Raw genomic sequence first — 20,067 nt, 5'->3', positions numbered from 1 at the left:
GGGTGGGGGAAGAAGCTCCGCGCTGAGGGACTATTTGAGGAGACCCTGGCAGGCTGGTGAGGTGCGGAGTGATCCCGGCGCCGGAGTGAGCGGCCCCGAGCTGAGGCAGAAAAGGGAGGCGAGCCCGCCGGGGCGCCATCCCAGCGAGGGCACTACGCCTGCGCCGCCTCCCCCTCCCCTCCTCCTCCCCGCTGCCGTGTGGGGTGCTGCAGCGCCCGCCTCGCTGCCACCGCCGGCCCTTGCCCCACGCCCCTGCCCCGGGGAGCTCGCCCCCAGCCATGGCCCAGATACTGCCCATTCGCTTCCAGGAGCATTTTCAGGTGAGCGGGGGGAGGGGGGGGCGGCCGAGGCGCGGGGACGGGGCTCCCCTTCCTCTGCCTCACGCCGTCCCGCAGAGAGGGGGGGCTGCGGCCTAGCAGGGCTGGGGGCGCGCGGAGGGAGGGAGGGGGGGGCCGTGCTGCGGGGGCGCCTCCCGCGGCCGCTGCGCCTGGGGGGGCCCGTCCTGCGCGTCCCTTCAGTGCGGGGCCGCCGTCCCGCTGGGCGCCGCGGGAGCGAGCCCGTCCCCGGTACGGGCTCCCGGGCTGCCGCGTCCGTCCGTCCGTCCATCCATCCCCGGGCTGCCTCCGCGGCGTGCGGAGCGGCCGCGATTTGTGCAGAGTCACTCGCCGCCTGAGGGACCTCCCGCTTCGGGGAGGGGGAGGCGCTGGGCCGGGCTGCTCGCCCCGGGGACCGCGGGTTCTCCCCTGCCTCAGCTTAGGTGGGCGCCTTAATCTTGCGGGAGGGGTCGAGGCTTTTCCTTCTTACCTAAGCGACCATCAGCCTCTGGATCGCGGAGGTTCCTGGGAACCTCCTCTGTGCAGCTGCGAGCTGGGAGGAAATTCGTGAGCTGAGGTGCAAGAAACCATTTGGGCTTGGAAGCGGCACAGCCACCGTCCCTCCTTCCAAACATAACAATGTTAAAAAAAACCTGCCTAAAAATGACTTAGTTCTGCTCTTAATAGCCTGTGAAGACCGTAATGCCAGCACTGGAAAAGATCCATGACTAATGGATGCAGCACAGACAAACCGGTTTATCTGTTTCCTTGTGAACTGGTGGTGAGGGAGGGAGGGTTGTAAATGGAGTGAGAGAACAGCAGTCTCTCGACGTGCAGTTTGAGGCAGGAATTAAAGGAATTCGCTAAATGAATGAGAGAACAGGAAGTGGACTTGGCAAGTCATCCTTCTGCTCTGTACCGCCCCTTTCTGTCAAATCAGGCGTCCATTTCAAAATATGAACTGGATATCATCCATCAGTGTGTGCTTTGAGCCACTTCAAGCATTTCAGCTTGGGAAATGGTTATTACCACTTCCAGCTCCTTTTGGGAAGTGATTTTCTGCTTGACTGGAAGAACTGTCATCTTCGCTCTAGAAGGAGCTCTAGCCTGAAGAACAGTAGTAGGGCTAGTGAGCTCCAGAAACGTCTAATCTCTGTGCCCAAGGGAACTGAGTTGTCATGGGTTAAGAGAGATTAACGTAGTGAAGAATTGCTACATTGCTCCTTCCCCCTCAATGTCCAGTATAGCAGTGATTGTAGTAACCTAAAATGAATTTCTAAGAGCTACAGTACAGCTGTCTGAGAAAGAAACTTGGGATCAAGGTGTTTTTGATGTCAAACTCTCCTTAGGAAGAAGCATACAGTTCTTAAAATTTAAAACTAGCAAACGTAACCAATCCTGCTGGCTGTGTTTGGTCGATACAATGATGAGAGAAGATCACACTTAGAATGTAGGTGTAATGTGCTGTGTTGCATATTAAATGACTGTTTCTGTGGTGCTAGTTTTGTGTGTCTTGCCGCACTGCCAATATTAGTGTTGTGGTACTTCTGGTTTGGGTGGGGGGGCTAGCAATGTCCCAGGGGATTTGTACTGAAGTCATATTCTATTTTTTGCTACCACCTGCTTTTGCTCTTAAATTTGATCTTATTGAAAGGACTAAACCTGTGCTTGAGGGACTCTTCCTCAGCATGGAGATTGCATAGAGGAGCAGGGGAGACCTTGGGACCCCTGCTGTTAACATGTAGGACCAGACTCCCCTTCTGGATTTGCTCTTTCCTGCTCCCCCCCAGTCTGAGTGGAGTAGCTCCAAAACAGTACTCTACTAAAGAGAAACTGAGATTAGTAGTAGCTAGGAGTAGGAATGCAGTCAGCCTCCTCAGTGCTCCTTCTGCAGTTGTGTCTACATGATGAGATAAACGGGGAGAGAAATCGGAAGGAATGTGGGAGCTAGTAGTGTTTGCTCTGGCTGAATATCTGCAGTACAGTTTTATCAGCTCTAACTTAATATTGTGTTGTAAGCATCTAGAGTTATGAATAAACTATACATGGTGCTTATTGTTGACTGGTAGAAAATTCACGGAAAGATTAGGCTTTCACTCCTCTCCATAATGCTTCACTGTCATGCATATTTAGCTTTATCAACTTAACCTTTTTTTTTCCCCACATCACTTCCAAGAAATTGGAGTGGCTACAGTTAAATTGTCATATTTAAAGTTAGTGTAACAGATCTACTATGCTGCATTATGATGCTTAAATTAAAAAAAGTTACGATTCCTTGTGATTGTGCTGTTGCGGTGATCCTGTATTAAATCTTTCTCTACCTTAAGTCAATCTGTGTACTGTTTATACCTGCAGCCATTTTAATTAACATGGCTTTAAGTAGTTAGAATAGCTGTTAGCACTATAATTACTCAATTCCAAGTTCAGCCTGTTGCTGATGAAACATTATTTCACTTAAGTTCAGAGTCTTCCCAAGGTAGTTGTATGTGTTTTACTAAAGGAAGAACTGAAGTATGCAGAAAGTGCTCTCCAGAGAAACTAAACATAAGTTGCAGTGCTAAATACTGAGCTCTTCTCTCCCACTCTCTCAAGCTGGAAATGGATAAGTGATAGTGTGAAGTGAAACAGCAATCTTGGTCCACATAGAATTGGAGGAATACTAGAGATCAGCAGACTGTTTACATTCCTTGTGAAGCTCGTTTTGTTGATCATCCTTCTGACTGAACTGTAGCTCCAAGCCTGTACAGGAGTGACTGCCAGTCCCAGTGCGTGTTAAATTTGAAGTTGTTATAGCTTGTACGTTCAAGTCCTGTGTGATTGATCATGTGAGCTGAAAGATGGAGAATAGCTGCAGTAAAAGACAGACATCCAGGTCTTGATGTAGCAGTCAAGCTGAGAATGAACTCAAGTCATACTGTTTGTTTAGCTCCATTTAATGCAGTACAACAGTTGTTTTTAGATGTGAACTTTGTAGCTATAAGTCTTCACAAATTCATGAAGAACGTTCTTCCCACTGAGGATGTCATAATTAAATCCCATAGCAGGGGAGGGGGATAAGATGAGGACTTGTTTTTTTTATCTGTCTGATGGCTCACCAGCTGCAGCAGTAGCACAAGCTCTGCCAGCTCTGCCATGGTGAAGTACTAGTGCACTCTGCTTAAGCTACTGTGATTTAATCGGGTTCTTAACTCCAGTGCTTCTGTTGGAGCAATGAATTTTAAATTATTTACCAGACTGAACTCTTCCAAGGGGATTGTAGTTTACAGTGGAAATGCTGTAAAAGGCTAAATATACTGGTACATAGACTGGAAGCAATACTACTGGAATTCAGTGTACAAAGTGTTCTTGATCTAAAATTAAACTTTTCCTTTACTTAGTCATTGGTTTGCTCTTAAAAACTTGTCTTTGTCCCCTTTTGAGCTTTTTTCAGTTTTCACTAGCAAAAATGTCTGCTTGCCTGCAGAGAAAGCTGTTGCTTATACAAGTTCTCAGGTTTGGAGATAGGGGGCTTCATCCCTTAGGTGGACAGGCACATGGATCTGCAGACAGGCTTCTGCTTTCTGTTGAGTAACTAAAGCAGGCTCTTGGGCACAGCCAACTAACATGAAAAAATTTGTGTGCATGACATGCTCTTGATGCATGTGTTTTATGCATCTCGGTGCAGCACTGAGAGGTTGAGGTATCCTGATTTTAAACATAAAGGATGTAGATTTACTTCTGTCATTTTTCTGGACAAAAACCACTTTCTATTTGGATAGTCTGAGATTTCTTGTTAAGAATTACTATCTGTTGTGCAATAGGCATGACTGAGCTGAAGTGTAATGGCTTGCATGAGTTTGCTTTGGCTAGACATGGGGACTTAAAAGCACTTGGGATATTTGCAAGCTGTAAATTACTTTTTGGACTTGTGTTCAAAAGGTAGGGCTAAATATCATGACTTGATTCAGCTATTTAGGATTGAAGAGACCGTATTTGCTCACTGGGTTGAGAAGTGTCCTACATGTCATAGGGAGAGTGTTTCAGTAGATGATGTAATCCTCTTCACAGACGTATAAGAACAGATTTTTGTGTAGGGAGTAACTATCACTTAAGGTGAAAGTCTAATTGTAACTGCAACTAAAACCTGTGAGCCAGTAGTTTTGTGTGGTTTTGCTCTTGTATACCTCTTTGATGCCCCTCACCTGTCAAGATGGGAACTATAGCAGGAGATGAGGTGAGGTGAGGGGGAGGCAGTTGAGGAAATGTATGATAACTGTGGATTCTGACTGAGTGTGATTATAACTTTATGTAGTCACATGAGTAGAAGAGTTCTGAGAAACTGTATTACTGCATTCTTGGTTTGAATTATGCTTAAAATATGTATTTACAGAGCTTTTAGCAGGCAGTTTTTAGTATTTGGATACCTATACCCTCTCTCCAGAGCCTTACTTTTTTCTAATAGGCTTAAACAATAGTCGATCACCTCAGAAAAGCATTTCTGCTAGAGCTGTGTGGCATAAAGCTGAGATGGATGTTTTCTGAACCCTGGAGGGATCTTAATTCACAGAGGAGTTCTACACCAGCATTTAACTGGTGGTAGGTCCCAAGTATTGGAGTATCAGTATTGAACAGGCAGTAAGTTGGCTTAAGTATTTCCCATTAGAGAAATGGGCTTAGTTTGAAGACTGGTGGTAGTATCAGTGTCTGAGTTCGTCTGTATTGACGCAGTCTGGATCACTGCACTCCACAGAAAGGAAAGTGAGTGAGTAAGCACAATATTTATTAGAACTTGTGTAAAAACATCACCTCTGTTTCTTGGCAAATGATACTACATTGGGAAAGACTAAATCTCAGATTAGTGGTTGTATTTCATCCTAAGTGTAGCACTTGTGTATCTTCAGGTTAAGAATCAAATAGTACATCTTGGGTTAATCTTTACCATGTCAGTAAGATCTCAGTGTCTGTAAGATGCTGAAGTAAGTTTGGTATCTGATCTAGCCTGCGACAATACTAGATATTTATGAAGCAAAAAAATCTGTTATCCATTTAATTCAGGCTGATAGTGGAGATACTTCTACACTGTACATGTAGATAGTGAGCATTAGAGCATGAAAGGGAAGGAGAGGCATTAGGCCGTTACTTGTAGAAGAGAATGTTATCCTTTCCTCTACACTCAGGCTTACAGTACCCTACGTGGAGGTGCTGGGTAGGGTTCAACTGGATTACCCAAAAGTAAAGTGGAGGGTAAAATTATGGAAGGGGACTATTCCCATAGTAAATGTCCCTGGAGTGACTTTGTAATATTGAATCCTTCTTTTCAGAAAAAGGCAACCTTATTTAGAGAGTACTGCTTGCCTAAGCAGCATAATAAAAAAAATGAAAATTTAGTAGCAATTGAGAGGCCTGATGTTCACTCCTTTGTGAAAATAAACTGTGAAATCTCTAGTTAATATATAGAAACTTCAGTAATGACCTGTAGCACTTTCACATGAGGCCTTTTAAGATATATAGCTAAATGCTTGCTACCTTCAACCAATTCTGTGCTTGAAGGTGCTTTAGCACAACATAGTCCAGATTGTCTTGGCAGATTTGCCCCATCCAGGATAGAAGCAATGCTGGCTAGTGTCCCTTTATTTGATGGTAAAGGGATTCTGCTCATAGGGAATATGCCTCTTACACTGCTTCCATGTGATAGGAATGTGTATGATCTGATGAGGATACTTATTACTCCCCTAATGAAAGGAAAAGTCTTCAGTGTTTTCAGACTGCTAAAATGTCAACTGTCATTGACTGAGACTGGCAGTATTCACGTGACCATCCTTTAGGAAGTACTGATCTTTTGCCTTTAAAAGATGTGAGTGACTTCCCTAATGAGGATGGCAGTGGTACTCATTCATAATTTAACATTACACTTTCTGAAAGCTTTGCGAGATTTTATAACAGTTACAATGGGAAATCTTAATACCAGAACTTGATACAAAATCTTACTTATCTTAGTGAAGATACCCAAAGTGTTATTCTTCAACATGAATCAGATTTTGGAGTGAATAACCTTGGGGTTAAGGCTAAACTTCAAGTACAACTTGCATGTTTATTGGGTACTAAGATTTTCTGCGTTACATATGAAAAGTAGATGAGTTGCCTTGCTATGGAGACTTCTTTCCGTACTGACAACAGAAGCCTGTAATAGCCACATGCCCAGTGGACTTGTTTTCAAAACTCTAGTTGCAAGTGGCTTCTGATGTTCTTGTGCCTAAACTTTGATTCTCTTTTGGAACAAATGACACCTACTGAAGTTTACTAGCCTGTATTGAAGTATTTACTTATAAAGTGAGGTGTAAGCTGAAAGAGTCTTGATTTTGCTGAGACACACTTGCAGGAGGGAGTAAATGTCTTTTTACACATGCGTACATTTGGCTTGTATTACATGACTGAAATTTGAGTATGTCAAGATTGGCAGTTACTGAGCTGAATAGCTCTTCCTTCGTAAGCTGAATGGAAAACAATTCCTGAGGCATTCTTGGGTGCAGGCCTGACACACTGCACTTCTGGGTATCTATTACATACCCAGTTTATGTTTTCGTAGCTTTACGGAAGCTGTAACAAGTCACGATCAGCCAGACCAAAACACACTAAAACAGTGTTTGTAATGCCATCGTGGGACTTGTTGCCCTAAGGGTTTAGTCTATTGTATGAAGGTCCTGATGGTATGTATGAAAGGAGTCTAATTATTCAGTGATGCTGATGGTAGTTTCTATCCTGTCTCCTTGAGGGCAGTCATCTTTCACTTGCAGTGCGTGGAAGAGCGTGGTATAGGTTAATCTCTTAAGCTTCAGTGAAGCTGATACTGTTCCTGTGCTTGAAAAGCATTGCTCTGGGGCATAAAGCAGGTGCTCGGGCTTGTCACAGTTACTGTTATGTAAAATGCAGCTTGCACACATACCATGCTGGGGTGTGCTGCATAGGTTAATCTGATTTACTGTAGACCAGTTGAAACAGTGATACTCGTTCAGTGCCACCTCCTCCTGTTAACCTGAAATTGGAAGTGAATGGAAACAAAGTTAACACAAGAGGATGAAAGTGAGAAATAGCCATCTTCTAGGGCAGTCTAATCAGTGGCACAAAATGACCTGAAGTTACTTTAAGAGTAACTACTTTGTACCCTACTGTCATATGGTTGAACACAAGTTATGTTTTGAGAGTTGGACGTAAGGCTGGAGGGGGCCTTCAGTGAAATTGCTGCCTTTGCTGTTAAGCCAAATGGCATGACGTCTTCGGCAAGGAAAGATGGAAGGACTGATTATTGTAACACATTGTTCTTAGAATGTAAGTCTTACCAGTGAAAGGGAAGAAGCAAGATGAACAAGTTCAGTTGTGAAAAATAGGCCATTTGAGACGTGCTATATAGACTTCATTCCATAATCTTGCTAGGAGTGGGTTACTTGAGGCAATCAACCCTTTCCATAAGACCCTCTGATGCTGTATGTTATAGTTCTACCACTTAATAAGTATTTATGATTAAATTTACCAACATTGCTAACTCTGGAATAGTGATGCTACTGGTAGTATACAGCCTTTCATATTACTAGAACCAGGTTAAGCAGTAAATGCTTAAGTTAAAACTCCTTTTAGTTTGCATCAGTAACACAATTTTGGAATGTCTTTAGGACTCGGATACTGAGAATTGTGTTCCATAGGTAAAAAGAAGATAAACTGTAGTTCCATAGTAGACACCTTTGTCAGAAATATGCCAATCTTGCATTTCCTCCTGAAGGAGACTTTAGACAGAGAGGTTTGAGTTAGACCTTCGACGTGGGAAGGATAATAAAGCACTCTTCCCTCTTTTTAGCTCCAAAATTTGGGCATTAACCCAGCAAACATTGGATTCAGTACCCTAACAATGGAATCTGACAAGTTCATCTGCATCAGGGAGAAAGTGGGAGAGCAGGCACAAGTAGTAATAATTGACATGAGCGATCCAACAACACCTATCAGACGTCCAATTTCTGCTGAAAGTGCCATCATGAATCCAGCCTCCAAAGTAATTGCGCTAAAAGGTGAGTAATGCTTTATTATTATGATATGAAACCTACTGCTTAGCTGTTTTACTGATTATGTATGCTTTTAAGATTTGTGTAAACTGTCTAAGAATGTATATTATAAGAATTCTTTCCTGAACTTGCATGCTGTGTTGTTGTCAGTGGATCTCTCAGTAAACTTTGGATGATTTGCCTCTGAGTAGGTGTGAGATGCTTGGGCTTGGCACTGCAGCCTTCTACTCTTGCTGAGGACCAGGTCAACATATGGTATACTTTCCCTTTAAACAGGTGTTATAAACATAATGGACACTTGTTGAGATGCATAAGGGTGTAAAGTCACTCTTACTCCTTGGTCTGTCCTGGACCTTTCTTGTAGCTCTGAAGAACTTACTAGGTGCCAACAAATTGTCCTAAGGATGGCTAGTAACTGGGAAAGTCTGAATGTACAAACACACTAAGTTTGGCAGTTGAGATCTTGCAGATAGAAGACCTCTGCTGATCAGTACTTGTGGTGTTGATACTGGCTTTAAGTAGCACTCTGAGCTCAAAGAAATAATATTTAATACATCTCTAGGTCTTTTCTTAAATGAGTGACTTCTGGTATTTAATCTCAATAACTGTTACTGACCATGTACTTTCCTTCCTGCATCTTATGTAAACAGATGGTGAGTGAACTTTGTCATGACGTTTCATGTTTGGTAGTACAGAACGGTCTAATCTCATAAAAAGTACTGAACTTTAATGTAGCCATTTGACAGTTTGCTTCACAGCCAGGTAAAGGATCTTAATCCTCAACTGGTATTGTAGTGAAAACATTCTCCATTGGCTTGTTGCTAACCATTTGGCTGCTTTGGCTATCGACTGTACCAAGTAAAGGAAAAAAATGTGCTCTTAATGTTTGTGTGTGTGTATGTAACAGAAGTACAGTTGATAGACAAAACCAAGTTACAGTACTTTTATGAGACCTCTGCTAGCATGTCCTGTGTGCTATTCATTTCTGCCTAAGTGTGTTTTTTATTGTGAAAAATCATGGTGAAATTACTTAGGGGTCCAAGAAATCACTGTCCTCAGAACTGATGCAAAATCTGTAACTTCTTGTCTTTGATCTCAGGCTTATACTGACATTAGGGGAAAACTGATGTGTTAATATTTGACTTCAGCTGAATCACAGATTCAGCTTGTGCACCTTGCAAAGGGACTGCCTTACCTGGGATGTGGGTAAAAGTAACACTGAAAAAATAATTTCAGATCTTTTAAGAGTTCACTGTCCTTAATCTTGGACCCCTTTAAACAAACGATATTGGCAAGGAAAGTGCCTTATCTACACTAGCAGAGCTTCATCTAGCTCTTAAAAGGGAATTAAATCGTCCGGTTTTAAAACTAAATAGATTACCATCAGCTTTGAAGAATATATCGTTATTCTTGCCAGTGTTAAATTTGCTCAAAAGGAGTATGGTTCTGTCCATGCAGAGTGAATAAACTTGTCCTCTGAACAGATCAGGTTGAGTGAATGATGTCACATTGACATGCAAAGCTGTGTTGTCAGGTATTGCAAACTTAATGATCTCTTCTTCTACCAATAATCTAATGACCACAGGGCTGGGGAGAAAAGAGGATGAACAGAGCTACCTAAGCAATATGTTGTTATCCACGATAACCAGCAGAACTAGTGACCTGCACTGAAGATGTGGTTTAAGTCAGTCTGTTACTCCAGACTTTCCCTGCTGATTGACTGAGACTTCAGTAGTCAAAACTGTTGCATATTGTGTCTCAGTGTGCCATGATTGGGAGTTGCTCATAATCTGAGGATTATTGAGCAATAAACATACAATTCCACTCAGAAAAAGAAATGAAATGGTTCTTGAGTTAAACTGAAATACAGAATGCACAATTTCATTTCTGGATTGCATGTGGCATTCTCCTGGTGTACTAAGCTTTGTCCTTTGTCCTTGTGTTCATGATTCTCTTGCTTTGCTCTGTACTGAGAATACTCACCAGTTGGTGTAAGTGGAGAATGCAGCACTCAGGGGTGCTTCCATTCTTTGTAGAATGGAGAAACTTCATGCTCCAGTGAACTGAAATGTAAATTCTTGTGCCAGTGTTCAAAAAATGAATCTGCTTACTTGGCTGCACCTGTAGAGGATAGTCTAAGTAAACTGATCAGTCTGGTAGTTTGATCAGAAAATCCTATATTAAGAGTCTGGCTTTGTCTCAGATCTTGGCCTAAGAAAGTGTTCAAGTAGACATAAGACTCAAACTCATACTTGTCCTCACTGTGACTTTATAGCCAGTTCTGCACTCTCTTAATACAAATAATGAAATTTTTTTTGTAGCTTAATTAGTTTAGAGTTCTGAAGTTTGAATTGAAGTTGTCACGCTTAAGAAATTGTATTGCTATGGCTCCTGTGGCCCTCAACATCTAGAGATAGCTACCTGATGAAGCTTCTGAAGCCGTTTCCAACTGTAACAAAGTCAAATTTAATCTAGAAAATAGACAAGCATGAGCTTTTAGCTTGTTTTAGTAGCTTATTGGTTTCTTCTATGCTCTTTAAGCTAGGAAGGCTGTACTGCTTCCTTTTCAGTAAGACTGACTTTGAGAGCAGTTTCTGTGTGCACATACTGGTATTCCTGCTAAGGTGGTCACTAAAGCCCTTCCAGAACTACTTGTCTGCCTTCTGCATGCAAGGCTGTGCACTGTGTAAATTACGAAATCAATCCCTTGGTAGCACCAGTCCACTACTGGACAAATTGTTATCCATTAGAGTAAATATGCTGTTTCTGACTGTTGGTTTACAGCTGGTGTTAGGCCTGGGCGTATTGCATTTGTATAACACAGTAAGCGTGTGTGCAGAGCAAGGTGGTCAGAAACAGGCTGCTTTTGGTCCCAGGAAAGCTAGCAAGCTGACCTAGGAGCTAGTCGATTGGGTTGACAGTGCTCTATGCAGTTAATCCAGGGAGCATAAATGCTGCACGTAGTAGCTCTGAACTCTTGTGTTGTCTCTTGGCACTGCATTAAACTAATATGATCAATTTACTGTATAAATTATGCTAAAACGTTATAGAGCAGTTTGAGATGCGTATTAACTTAGGGTTAGTATCTCTTGAAAACAATTCCTCAGTGGTCAGAAGCCTTCATCTATCAAAACTTCCCAGTAGAAGGAACATCTACCAGTTTGACAGTCAGAAGTGTTACTAGTAGGGAAAACACTTGTGAAATGCGGATAGAAATAATGGCATTGCAAGCCAATACTCTAGCAGTCTGAGTGGGCGTCTTGTGAACAGAAAACAATATTCCTAGAGCTGACTTGTCTCATCTTCAGTGAAGTGAAACATCACTTTAACTTCCTGAAAGGAATAGTCCCTTAATCTTTACAGATGGGTTCAATTGATGTTAGTTTTAAGTCTGCCCTAACTATCTGCTTCTGGTAGTTAAAAGGAATACTAAAGTCAAGCTTAAAGTTGCAATGTAGTTACCTAAATCCTGGAGCAGTAACCTTATCTGGAACTAAAGCTCCTCACCTTTTTATAGTCTTTCTGTACTTTTTGACTGTCCTTTTCAATAGGTGTTTGTTGTATTACTGTTGTGCAGAGCCCATCCATCTCCTAGTTAAGTGCATAGTTTGTTCAACAGAAAAATTAGAATGGAAGCTGTAGTCTTTGGCTATCTCGAGCTGTTACAAGTCTTGTGCTGTTGGACTCAGTCCAGGTCATCTACAGCAGCTACTAAATTGACATGAACTGTCAATTAGGGTTGACTAAATTCTATTAATTATACTGAATGGCATCTACTAGACACCCATGACTTGGTGTACCAGTGCTGCTACCTAAAACAGAGATTATGCAAGCTCTGTAGCTTAGACTGTCTTTTAACTACAGCTTATAGTTAAAGTATTTATGCTTGTCAGTTGTTGGAATGTCCATGTAAGTGTCCATAAGAAGTAGACTTATTTACTTCAGGGATGGTAGACGTGGTGGTGGTGGGGAGTGGATCCTGTTTGATAAGAATCAAGTATCAAAGGAGACTCAGATTGAACAGGACACTAAGACTGTAACAATAGTGGGTTATACAGGAAGGTGCTTGTAAATAGGCAGACTACAGGATGGCCGTTGTGGTAATCTGATGTTTCTTGGGTTTTGTTGTACTAGCTGGGAAAACACTTCAGATCTTTAACATAGAGATGAAAAGTAAAATGAAAGCCCACACAATGGCAGAGGAAGTGATCTTCTGGAAATGGATATCTGTGAATACAGTTGCCTTGGTGACAGAGACGGCAGTCTACCACTGGAGCATGGAGGGAGAATCCCAGCCCCAAAAGATGTTTGACAGGCATGCTAGTCTTGCAGGCTGCCAGATCATCAATTACAGAACAGATGAACACCAGAAATGGCTGCTGCTGATAGGAATTTCAGCACAGGTAAGTTACCTGGAAATAGCATGCTGTGAAAACAGTTGGGAGAGCCCTGGCCCTGCTTCACTTAACAGCTACTGTAGTTTTTTAACTTTGATTTCTATAGATCAAAAATGACTTTTGTGTAGGAATAATGTGACCTTTAATTAAAGTGTTGGAGGAGGGGGATGAGAGGCATTTGCTGCTTTTTAGTTTACTGTCCCAAAGGTCTTGCTATAAACATTTGAAATCTTACCTCTGAAAGCTGACCTTTCTTCTTTTTTTCTAGCAAAATCGTGTGGTTGGTGCAATGCAGCTGTACTCAGTTGATAGAAAAGTCTCCCAACCTATAGAGGGCCATGCAGCAGCTTTTGCAGAATTCAAAATAGAGGGAAATGCCAAACCTTCTACCCTCTTCTGTTTTGCCGTGAGGAGTCCTGCAGGGGGCAAGGTAAAGTCTGCAACTGTTCTGTTCTGCTGCAGCAGAATTCTGTACTAACAGAACTTCAGTGATCACAATTTAGTATATGCTCTCTGAAGAACATCTTGGGAGCCATGTGCACAGCATATTTGGGCAGCATCAAAATGCTTCCTTTCAATAGGATGGAAAGTGCAAAAGTCCGAGTTGCTTGGGGGAAACATAGACATAAGGACAAATGTAGATGCAGTGAGAATTGAGCTCAGGGTGTTAAAGCATCTGTTTATGCCCATGTGGTGTTCTGTGTGTATGAAGTTAAATCATTAAGCAGCCTCTTATGTCTCTTGATTCCAGTACAGAAAGAGACCAGCTAAGCCTTAGTGCTGTAGGTAGGTTGTTTGCATCAAACTGGTAGTGGAATGCAGTGGCTGCTGAATGAGCTACAACTGCTGAGCAGTCTGTAAAGAGCTGAGGTAATGCTAGAATGTCTTGAGCTTTCTAGTCTTGACCTGCAAAATTGTTGATGGATCAAAAAGTCCCACTCCAAACATCCTGAACAAGTTGTCTAGAATAGAAATAGTCTGCTTTTGTAGAAAGCATGTCTTTTTTTGATCATTTCCTGGTTTGTACTTTATCAAGTTCCAGAAAACTCCCTCTGATAAATATCTGGAGCACAGCTCCTTAGACCGTATTGGTTCAGGAGTGGGCAGATATTCATCAGCCAAGTGTGGCAGATGACTTGAGTAGCATATCTGAAGAGAGCAACTTCTTTCATGTGGCTGTACTCACAGGCTATCTTGTGACATGTACTCTTTTCTTCCTAGCTACATATAATTGAAGTAGGTCAGCCAGCTACTGGAAATCAGCCATTTGTTAAGAAAGCTGTTGATGTGTTTTTCCCACCTGAGGCACAGACAGACTTTCCTGTGGCAATGCAGGTAAATGTTTGACCCTCCAAAAAATCAACTTTATAGCCTGGAAAGTGGCTGCCATCTCTATTGTAAAGAATGCTTTCTTCTAGTGCTTTGTTGTCATTCTTTCTAGTTCTGAGAGGGATGTTAATAGATTTGTGAGAGGTAGCCTGGACATAAAAACTGTAACTCAAAACAGAAATATAGAGGCTATGTCAACTTAAGATTCTGTTAAAAAAAGAAAACCACCCCAACAACAACAAAAAAACCCTCATAATGTCTTCTGGTAGAATGTCTCCAACATTGCTTTGGCTATTGAACTTCACACTAACGCTCAGAGTTTTAGATAAGAATGTTATGGTGCTTGTTACTTTCATGTGAACCTACATCATTTCATCTACAGTAAGAGACTTCTCATCTCACTGTAAGAGACATGTGGAGTGAGGAGTCCTGTATCAGCATACCTCTTGCAGTAAAAGCACAGAAAAGGCAATTTGGGACATTAATGGGAGATTCTTTAGGAAAGAGCATGGCTGGTTGCCTTGACAGACAAAACTTCACTTATGTCTGCAGGACTAGAAATTGTGTAATAAAAGCAAACTACCTCAGAGCATGCAACCACTGACCAATCTAATAGACCATCTTCGCAAATGAACCAGAGATGCCTTAAAGGTAAACGAAGCCGGCTGTCTATATGGCAGGATTGATGTGGCTCTGTGCTTCTACTTGAGGCTTAATTAACAGAACATCTGAAGACTTGTTCCAAAGTGAAAGTACTTTTTCTGCAGACCATTTTGACTTGAAAACCTGCCCAGTTTAAGTGACTTGACAGGTAAACTGGGGTACTCAGTAGTGCAGCTTGGTTTAGGTTCTGCTGGTGGTTTGGGTAGGCCTTGTTGGAAGACAGTGGGATTACCTCGTTAATATTTCTGAACAGAAACTTGTACTGACATATCTAGACTAGAATGCTAATTATGCCCAAACTGTCTCCCTCAGCCTGGCTCATTAGGATGAGTATGTCCTTTGCTGCCAATTAATTTTAATTTCTCTTCAGCCTCTCTATTCAGTGCAGCTGTTGCTTCAAATGGCCAGCAAAGCTGTTCATTGCTTTGAGTCTGTAAGGAAGAAGCCTGAAGCTATATTTGTTCTTAGTGTCAGTGCAAAAGCATGCCACAGCAGTACCGTCTTGTTGACTAGTCTGAAGACAGCTGTCTGAACTGTTATGGTCTTAGTCTTGACTAATAAAAACTCATCTTTTGGCAGATTGGAATTAAGCATGGTGTTATCTACCTGATCACAAAGTATGGATATATTCACATGTATGACTTGGAGTCTGGAGTGTGCATCTACATGAATCGTATTAGTGCTGATACTATCTTTGTCACAGCTCCTCATGAACCTACCTCAGGCATTATTGGTGTGAACAAAAAAGGACAGGTAACAAATCCAACATTCTGGCTTTGAGCCTTCTAAAGCTAGGGTGGAACGTAACAAACCTAATGAGTGACTTGATGCAACAAATGTCATGGAAGGGAGCAAGTAACTATTTGCTTAGTCGGTTTTTAACCTCTTCTGGTATGGAGCTGCATGGGGAGAAACTTGTTTTTTTAAATAATCTACTATTTCACTGATGGGCTGCATAGCCATTTGGTTGCTATATTTCATAGTTGTTGTGGAGAGGACAGTACTCCTCAGATTTGCCTTTTGTCCTTTCTAGGTGCTTTCTGTATGTGTTGAGGAAGACAACATAGTGAACTATGCTACGAATGTTCTCCAGAATCCTGACTTGGGACTGCGTATGGCTATACGTAGTAATCTAGCTGGGGCAGAAGAATTATTTGCTAGAAAGTTCAACACACTGTTTGCTCAAGGAAGCTATGCAGATGCTGCTAAAGTAGCTGCATCTGCACCGAAGGTAAATAACTCCAAAATAAAGCTTAGAAGTCATGGGGTTTACCTTAGCTTAGTGGACTTGCTTAGCTTGCTTGCATTTCAATACTTGACATTCAGAAACTCAAGTGCTGCAATACTAGCCTTAGTTCTCTGCAGTTCGATTGTTTGAATACTAATGTATTATCCTGTATCCCATAAAGGAGCATCTGCTATACTTTTCCAACCATAGACTGGACTTGCTGTGGCCAGTGACTTATTGCTAGAATGTCACTGGTTTGAAGATTTTCACCCTGAATGCTTAAGAGTAGATGCTTCAGTGTATAGCTCAACGCCTGTTTCTTGACTAATACTATTAAGCCTTCACTAATGAAACATTACTTCTCTCCATCTTGTGCCTCTTCAGGGAATTCTACGTACCAGTGATACAATCAGGAAGTTCCAGAGTGTACCAGCTCAGCCTGGACAGGCCTCTCCCCTGCTCCAGTATTTTGGAATATTGCTTGACCAGGGACAGCTGAACAAGTTTGAGTCTCTGGAGCTCTGTCGCCCTGTCCTGCAGCAGGGCCGCAAGCAGCTTCTGGAGAAGTGGCTGAAGGAAGACAAGGTAGGTTTGATCATGACATGAGCTTAATTCTGATGCCTTATAAGAATTGAGCGTGAACAATACTCTTGTTCATACTATATCTCTGAATTCTTCTGCTTTACAAAATGTCACTTCTGACTTCAGCTGGAGTGTTCAGAGGAGCTGGGAGACCTGGTGAAGACAGCTGACCCAACCCTTGCACTCAGTGTCTATCTTCGTGCTAATGTGCCAAACAAAGTGATTCAGTGCTTTGCTGAAACTGGTCAGTTCCAGAAAATAGTGCTGTATGCTAAAAAGGTAAAGTTGTTTGTCACAAGCTGCTAGTCTCTATCTTATGTTTAATGTGTACATTCTCAAGCTATCTTCCATGAGATAAGTTTGATTCCTGTCACTTACAGCTGATAAGTAAGATTGAGAAACAGTGCTTTCTTCATTGTTGTAGTGCACGTCATAGTGTCTGACTAAGGTCTGAGCAGTGCCCAAGAAATTAAATTCAGAACACCTAGAATTTTATGAACTATCAAATTAGTGGACTGGCTCAAATTTATTCTAGAGAATAAAGATATGATACTTCCTAAATTCATAAAACTTTTGTAATCTGTCAAAAAAAAAATTGCCTGATGTCCACTTGTAAGTTTAGGACCTCACTTGATAGATAGTACCTTAACACTGTTGAAAGCTTTGTTCCTAGCAATTTTCTACTTAGCAAGAGAAATGCCTTGGTGCAAGTTCAGTTACTAAGTAGGTGAATACTGAATTTCTGTGTCAAAAGACAAGCAATGTTTTTCTCTGAGAATTCCTAGAAGATGGGGGATGGGCACAGCAACCTCACAGCAGTTCATAGTGCCTATGCTAAGGACTCTGAGGGCTTAAAAGTTGTGTAAAGCTTCCCAGACATGCATGACTGTTTCTGAAATCTCTAGGTTGGCTATACCCCAGACTGGATCTTCTTACTGAGAAGTGTGATGAGAGTCAGTCCAGACCAAGGTCTGCAGTTCTCACAGATGCTGGTACAGGATGAGGAGCCACTGGCTAACATTAACCAGGTGATGCCTACAACAAGAGTACTGGTCTCTTTCTAGACAGAGGTAATAGCATAGTACCATTTCGGGGACTGGTAAGGCCAGTTCAGGTCTCTAGTTAGCTTGGTTAGAAAAGCAACTAAACTACTCTTGTCAAATTTGGTTACCATTAAGTTTTTTAGAGGCAAACGTGCTCTCAAGTTCTTGTAGAAGCTTTCTGGATTATTACTGTAATACTGATAGTGAATCTGCCACAGTGCCATGGTCTTAGTCTAAGCTGTAGAGTGTTACTGTCCATTTAGAAAGCTCCTACTGTTGGCTTTAACAGAGCCTGTTAACTCTTTCCATGCAGAGAAATTTTAACAGGAGGACAAACAAATAAACTTGAGTGCTGGCTGCGAGTGGACACTCCTGGTTAAATGGATGGAGAAATAAGGCAACAATTTGCATTATTAAATAACTGAAGCTACTTAGAAAAAATTGTAGCTTTTCTTGTAGCAACTATCCCAACGAGAGAGAAGGGATGGGTTGGGTGTTGCAAGCTGTGTTAAAACTGAGTGAAGTGAATGGCAAAATGTGGTGTAATAGCTCAAAGTAATGTGCTGCTTAGGTTCTAGAAAAAACAAAGCATGAAACTTGTCTTTTATTACTGTGGTAGTAATCCTCTGAAAACAAAGGGAATATAGCATGCTAGGTGCTGTGATGAGCTGCCTTTCTAGCCTTCTTAGCCAGGCCATTGGTATATGCAGATAAATGTGCATGGGTGTATATAGACCCAGTTTTCTAACTTAATGAATCTCAACAGATTGTGGATGTGTTCATGGAGAACAGTCTTATTCAGCAGTGCACCTCCTTTCTGTTGGATGCGCTGAAAAACAACCGCCCTGCAGAAGGCCACCTTCAGACTCGCCTCCTGGAAATGAATTTGATTCACGCACCGCAGGTAAGACTTCTTAACCTAGTTCCTCCAAAAAGTGAAGGAGAGGCAGTAGTAGGCTTGCACAAGAATATGATGTCTGATACTGATGTCTATAAATAAGTTAGCAACATCAAAGGCTACTAATGAGTCACTACTGTGACTCTTCAACTTTTAGCCTGAGCTGCTGTGATTCTCTGAAAATCTGAATACGAAATGTAACCTCCTAGGTTGCCGATGCCATTCTTGGAAACCAGATGTTTACACACTATGATCGTGCTCATATTGCCCAGTTGTGCGAAAAGGCAGGCTTGCTCCAGCGAGCTTTGGAACACTACACAGATCTCTATGATATTAAACGTGCTGTCGTTCATACTCACCTCTTGAATCCTGAGGTAAGTCTGTTGTACAAAGTAGAATCTGAAGGCTTAAGTGAAGCGAATGCTCCTTAGCGCTTCTGTAGCTGCTGAAATCCCTGCAGCTGCTATAAGATGGCTTGTAGGTACCAAAGTAGCATACATAGCTGTGCTATAAAAGAAATAAAGAACGTTTGTCCAGTTAACGATTAAGCCATAATCTATACTACTCATGGCTTAAATCTGACCTCAGTTTCCCAGGTGGGCATTTAAAATCTGACTTCCAAACTGCATTTTTGTTGTAGTTGTAAAGATGGTGAGTATGTTTCATTTTAAGTCTTTGGTCCTAGCACATGGAAGACTTCTCTGTAATAGCTGTAGTAGAAACTCTGGCTAGTTGCCACATTTTGAAAGTCAAATCTTGTGTAAGTTACTGAGTAAATTTTCTTTCTCTTTATAGTGGCTTGTGAACTTCTTTGGCTCTCTCTCAGTTGAAGACTCCGTGGAGTGTTTGCGTGCCATGCTGTCAGCCAACATTAGGCAAAACCTACAGCTCTGTGTGCAAGTTGCCTCTAAATACCATGAGCAGCTTGGTACCCAGTCTCTTGTGGAGCTTTTTGAATCTTTCAAAAGCTATGAAGGTAGAGTATTAGAGAGAAGCAGCTTACTTGGAAGCTCTATGTGATTGAAGCTAATAGTAAGGATTGTAGCTTTTATGGGAGAGGTACTCATCAGAGGTACACATCCTAAGCTGGACCTTAGGATGTATTAATCAAAGTGAGCTGATCAGTGAGTTGTAGGGAGAGCTTTGTTGTAGGTAGTTAAGCCCTGCTGAGAGAGTAGCTTTCATTCAACAGCAAGAAAAATCAGAAATATTTTTCCCCTCTTTCGGGTTTCATCTTTCTTTCTGATCTTTACTCAGAGTTAAACTAAGTCACAAGCTGAAGCCTGTAACAGTCTGCACTTACTTCACTTACCATTCTAACTGTGTTAAAAACCTGTGACTATTTCTAGGACTGTTCTATTTCTTGGGTTCCATTGTAAACTTCAGCCAGGATCCAGATGTTCATTTCAAGTACATCCAAGCAGCTTGCAAGACTGGTCAGATAAAGGAAGTAGAAAGAATTTGCCGTGAAAGTAACTGCTATAATCCAGAACGGGTGAAGAACTTTCTGAAGGTAAATATTCTGTCCGATGGATTGAGTAGTGCTCTGTATGTTTTGCTTAGCAGAACTGCAGACTTCTAAT

The 20,067-nt window shown here is 41.9% G+C and overlaps 1 protein-coding gene across 5 annotated transcripts in view; it reads left to right on the top strand.

Moving 5' to 3' along the window:
* Window positions 1–278: 278 nt before the first annotated feature.
* The window catches only part of CLTCL1 (clathrin heavy chain like 1), a 35,218-nt gene continuing 15,429 nt past the window's right edge, over window positions 279–20,067 (top strand). For all 5 annotated transcript variants that reach the window (XM_086623800.1, XM_086623799.1, XM_086623798.1 and 2 more), the window contains exons 1-14: window positions 279–320; window positions 8,143–8,350; window positions 12,479–12,747; window positions 13,010–13,171; window positions 13,963–14,076; window positions 15,313–15,486; window positions 15,767–15,964; window positions 16,346–16,546; window positions 16,670–16,822; window positions 17,449–17,571; window positions 18,353–18,490; window positions 18,694–18,858; window positions 19,280–19,460; window positions 19,834–19,997. In XM_086623800.1, the coding sequence (XP_086479926.1) occupies window positions 279–320; window positions 8,143–8,350; window positions 12,479–12,747; window positions 13,010–13,171; window positions 13,963–14,076; window positions 15,313–15,486; window positions 15,767–15,964; window positions 16,346–16,546; window positions 16,670–16,822; window positions 17,449–17,571; window positions 18,353–18,490; window positions 18,694–18,858; window positions 19,280–19,460; window positions 19,834–19,997 (2,292 nt within the window). The remainder of the gene's footprint in view (window positions 321–8,142; window positions 8,351–12,478; window positions 12,748–13,009; window positions 13,172–13,962; window positions 14,077–15,312; window positions 15,487–15,766; window positions 15,965–16,345; window positions 16,547–16,669; window positions 16,823–17,448; window positions 17,572–18,352; window positions 18,491–18,693; window positions 18,859–19,279; window positions 19,461–19,833; window positions 19,998–20,067) is intronic.

This window comes from Tauraco erythrolophus, chromosome 19, assembly GCF_009769465.1.
Source record: "Tauraco erythrolophus isolate bTauEry1 chromosome 19, bTauEry1.pri, whole genome shotgun sequence".
NCBI lineage: Eukaryota > Metazoa > Chordata > Aves > Musophagiformes > Musophagidae > Tauraco > Tauraco erythrolophus.
The sequence above is the reverse complement of the archived record's forward strand: the minus strand, read 5'-3'. Positions and strand labels throughout refer to the sequence as shown.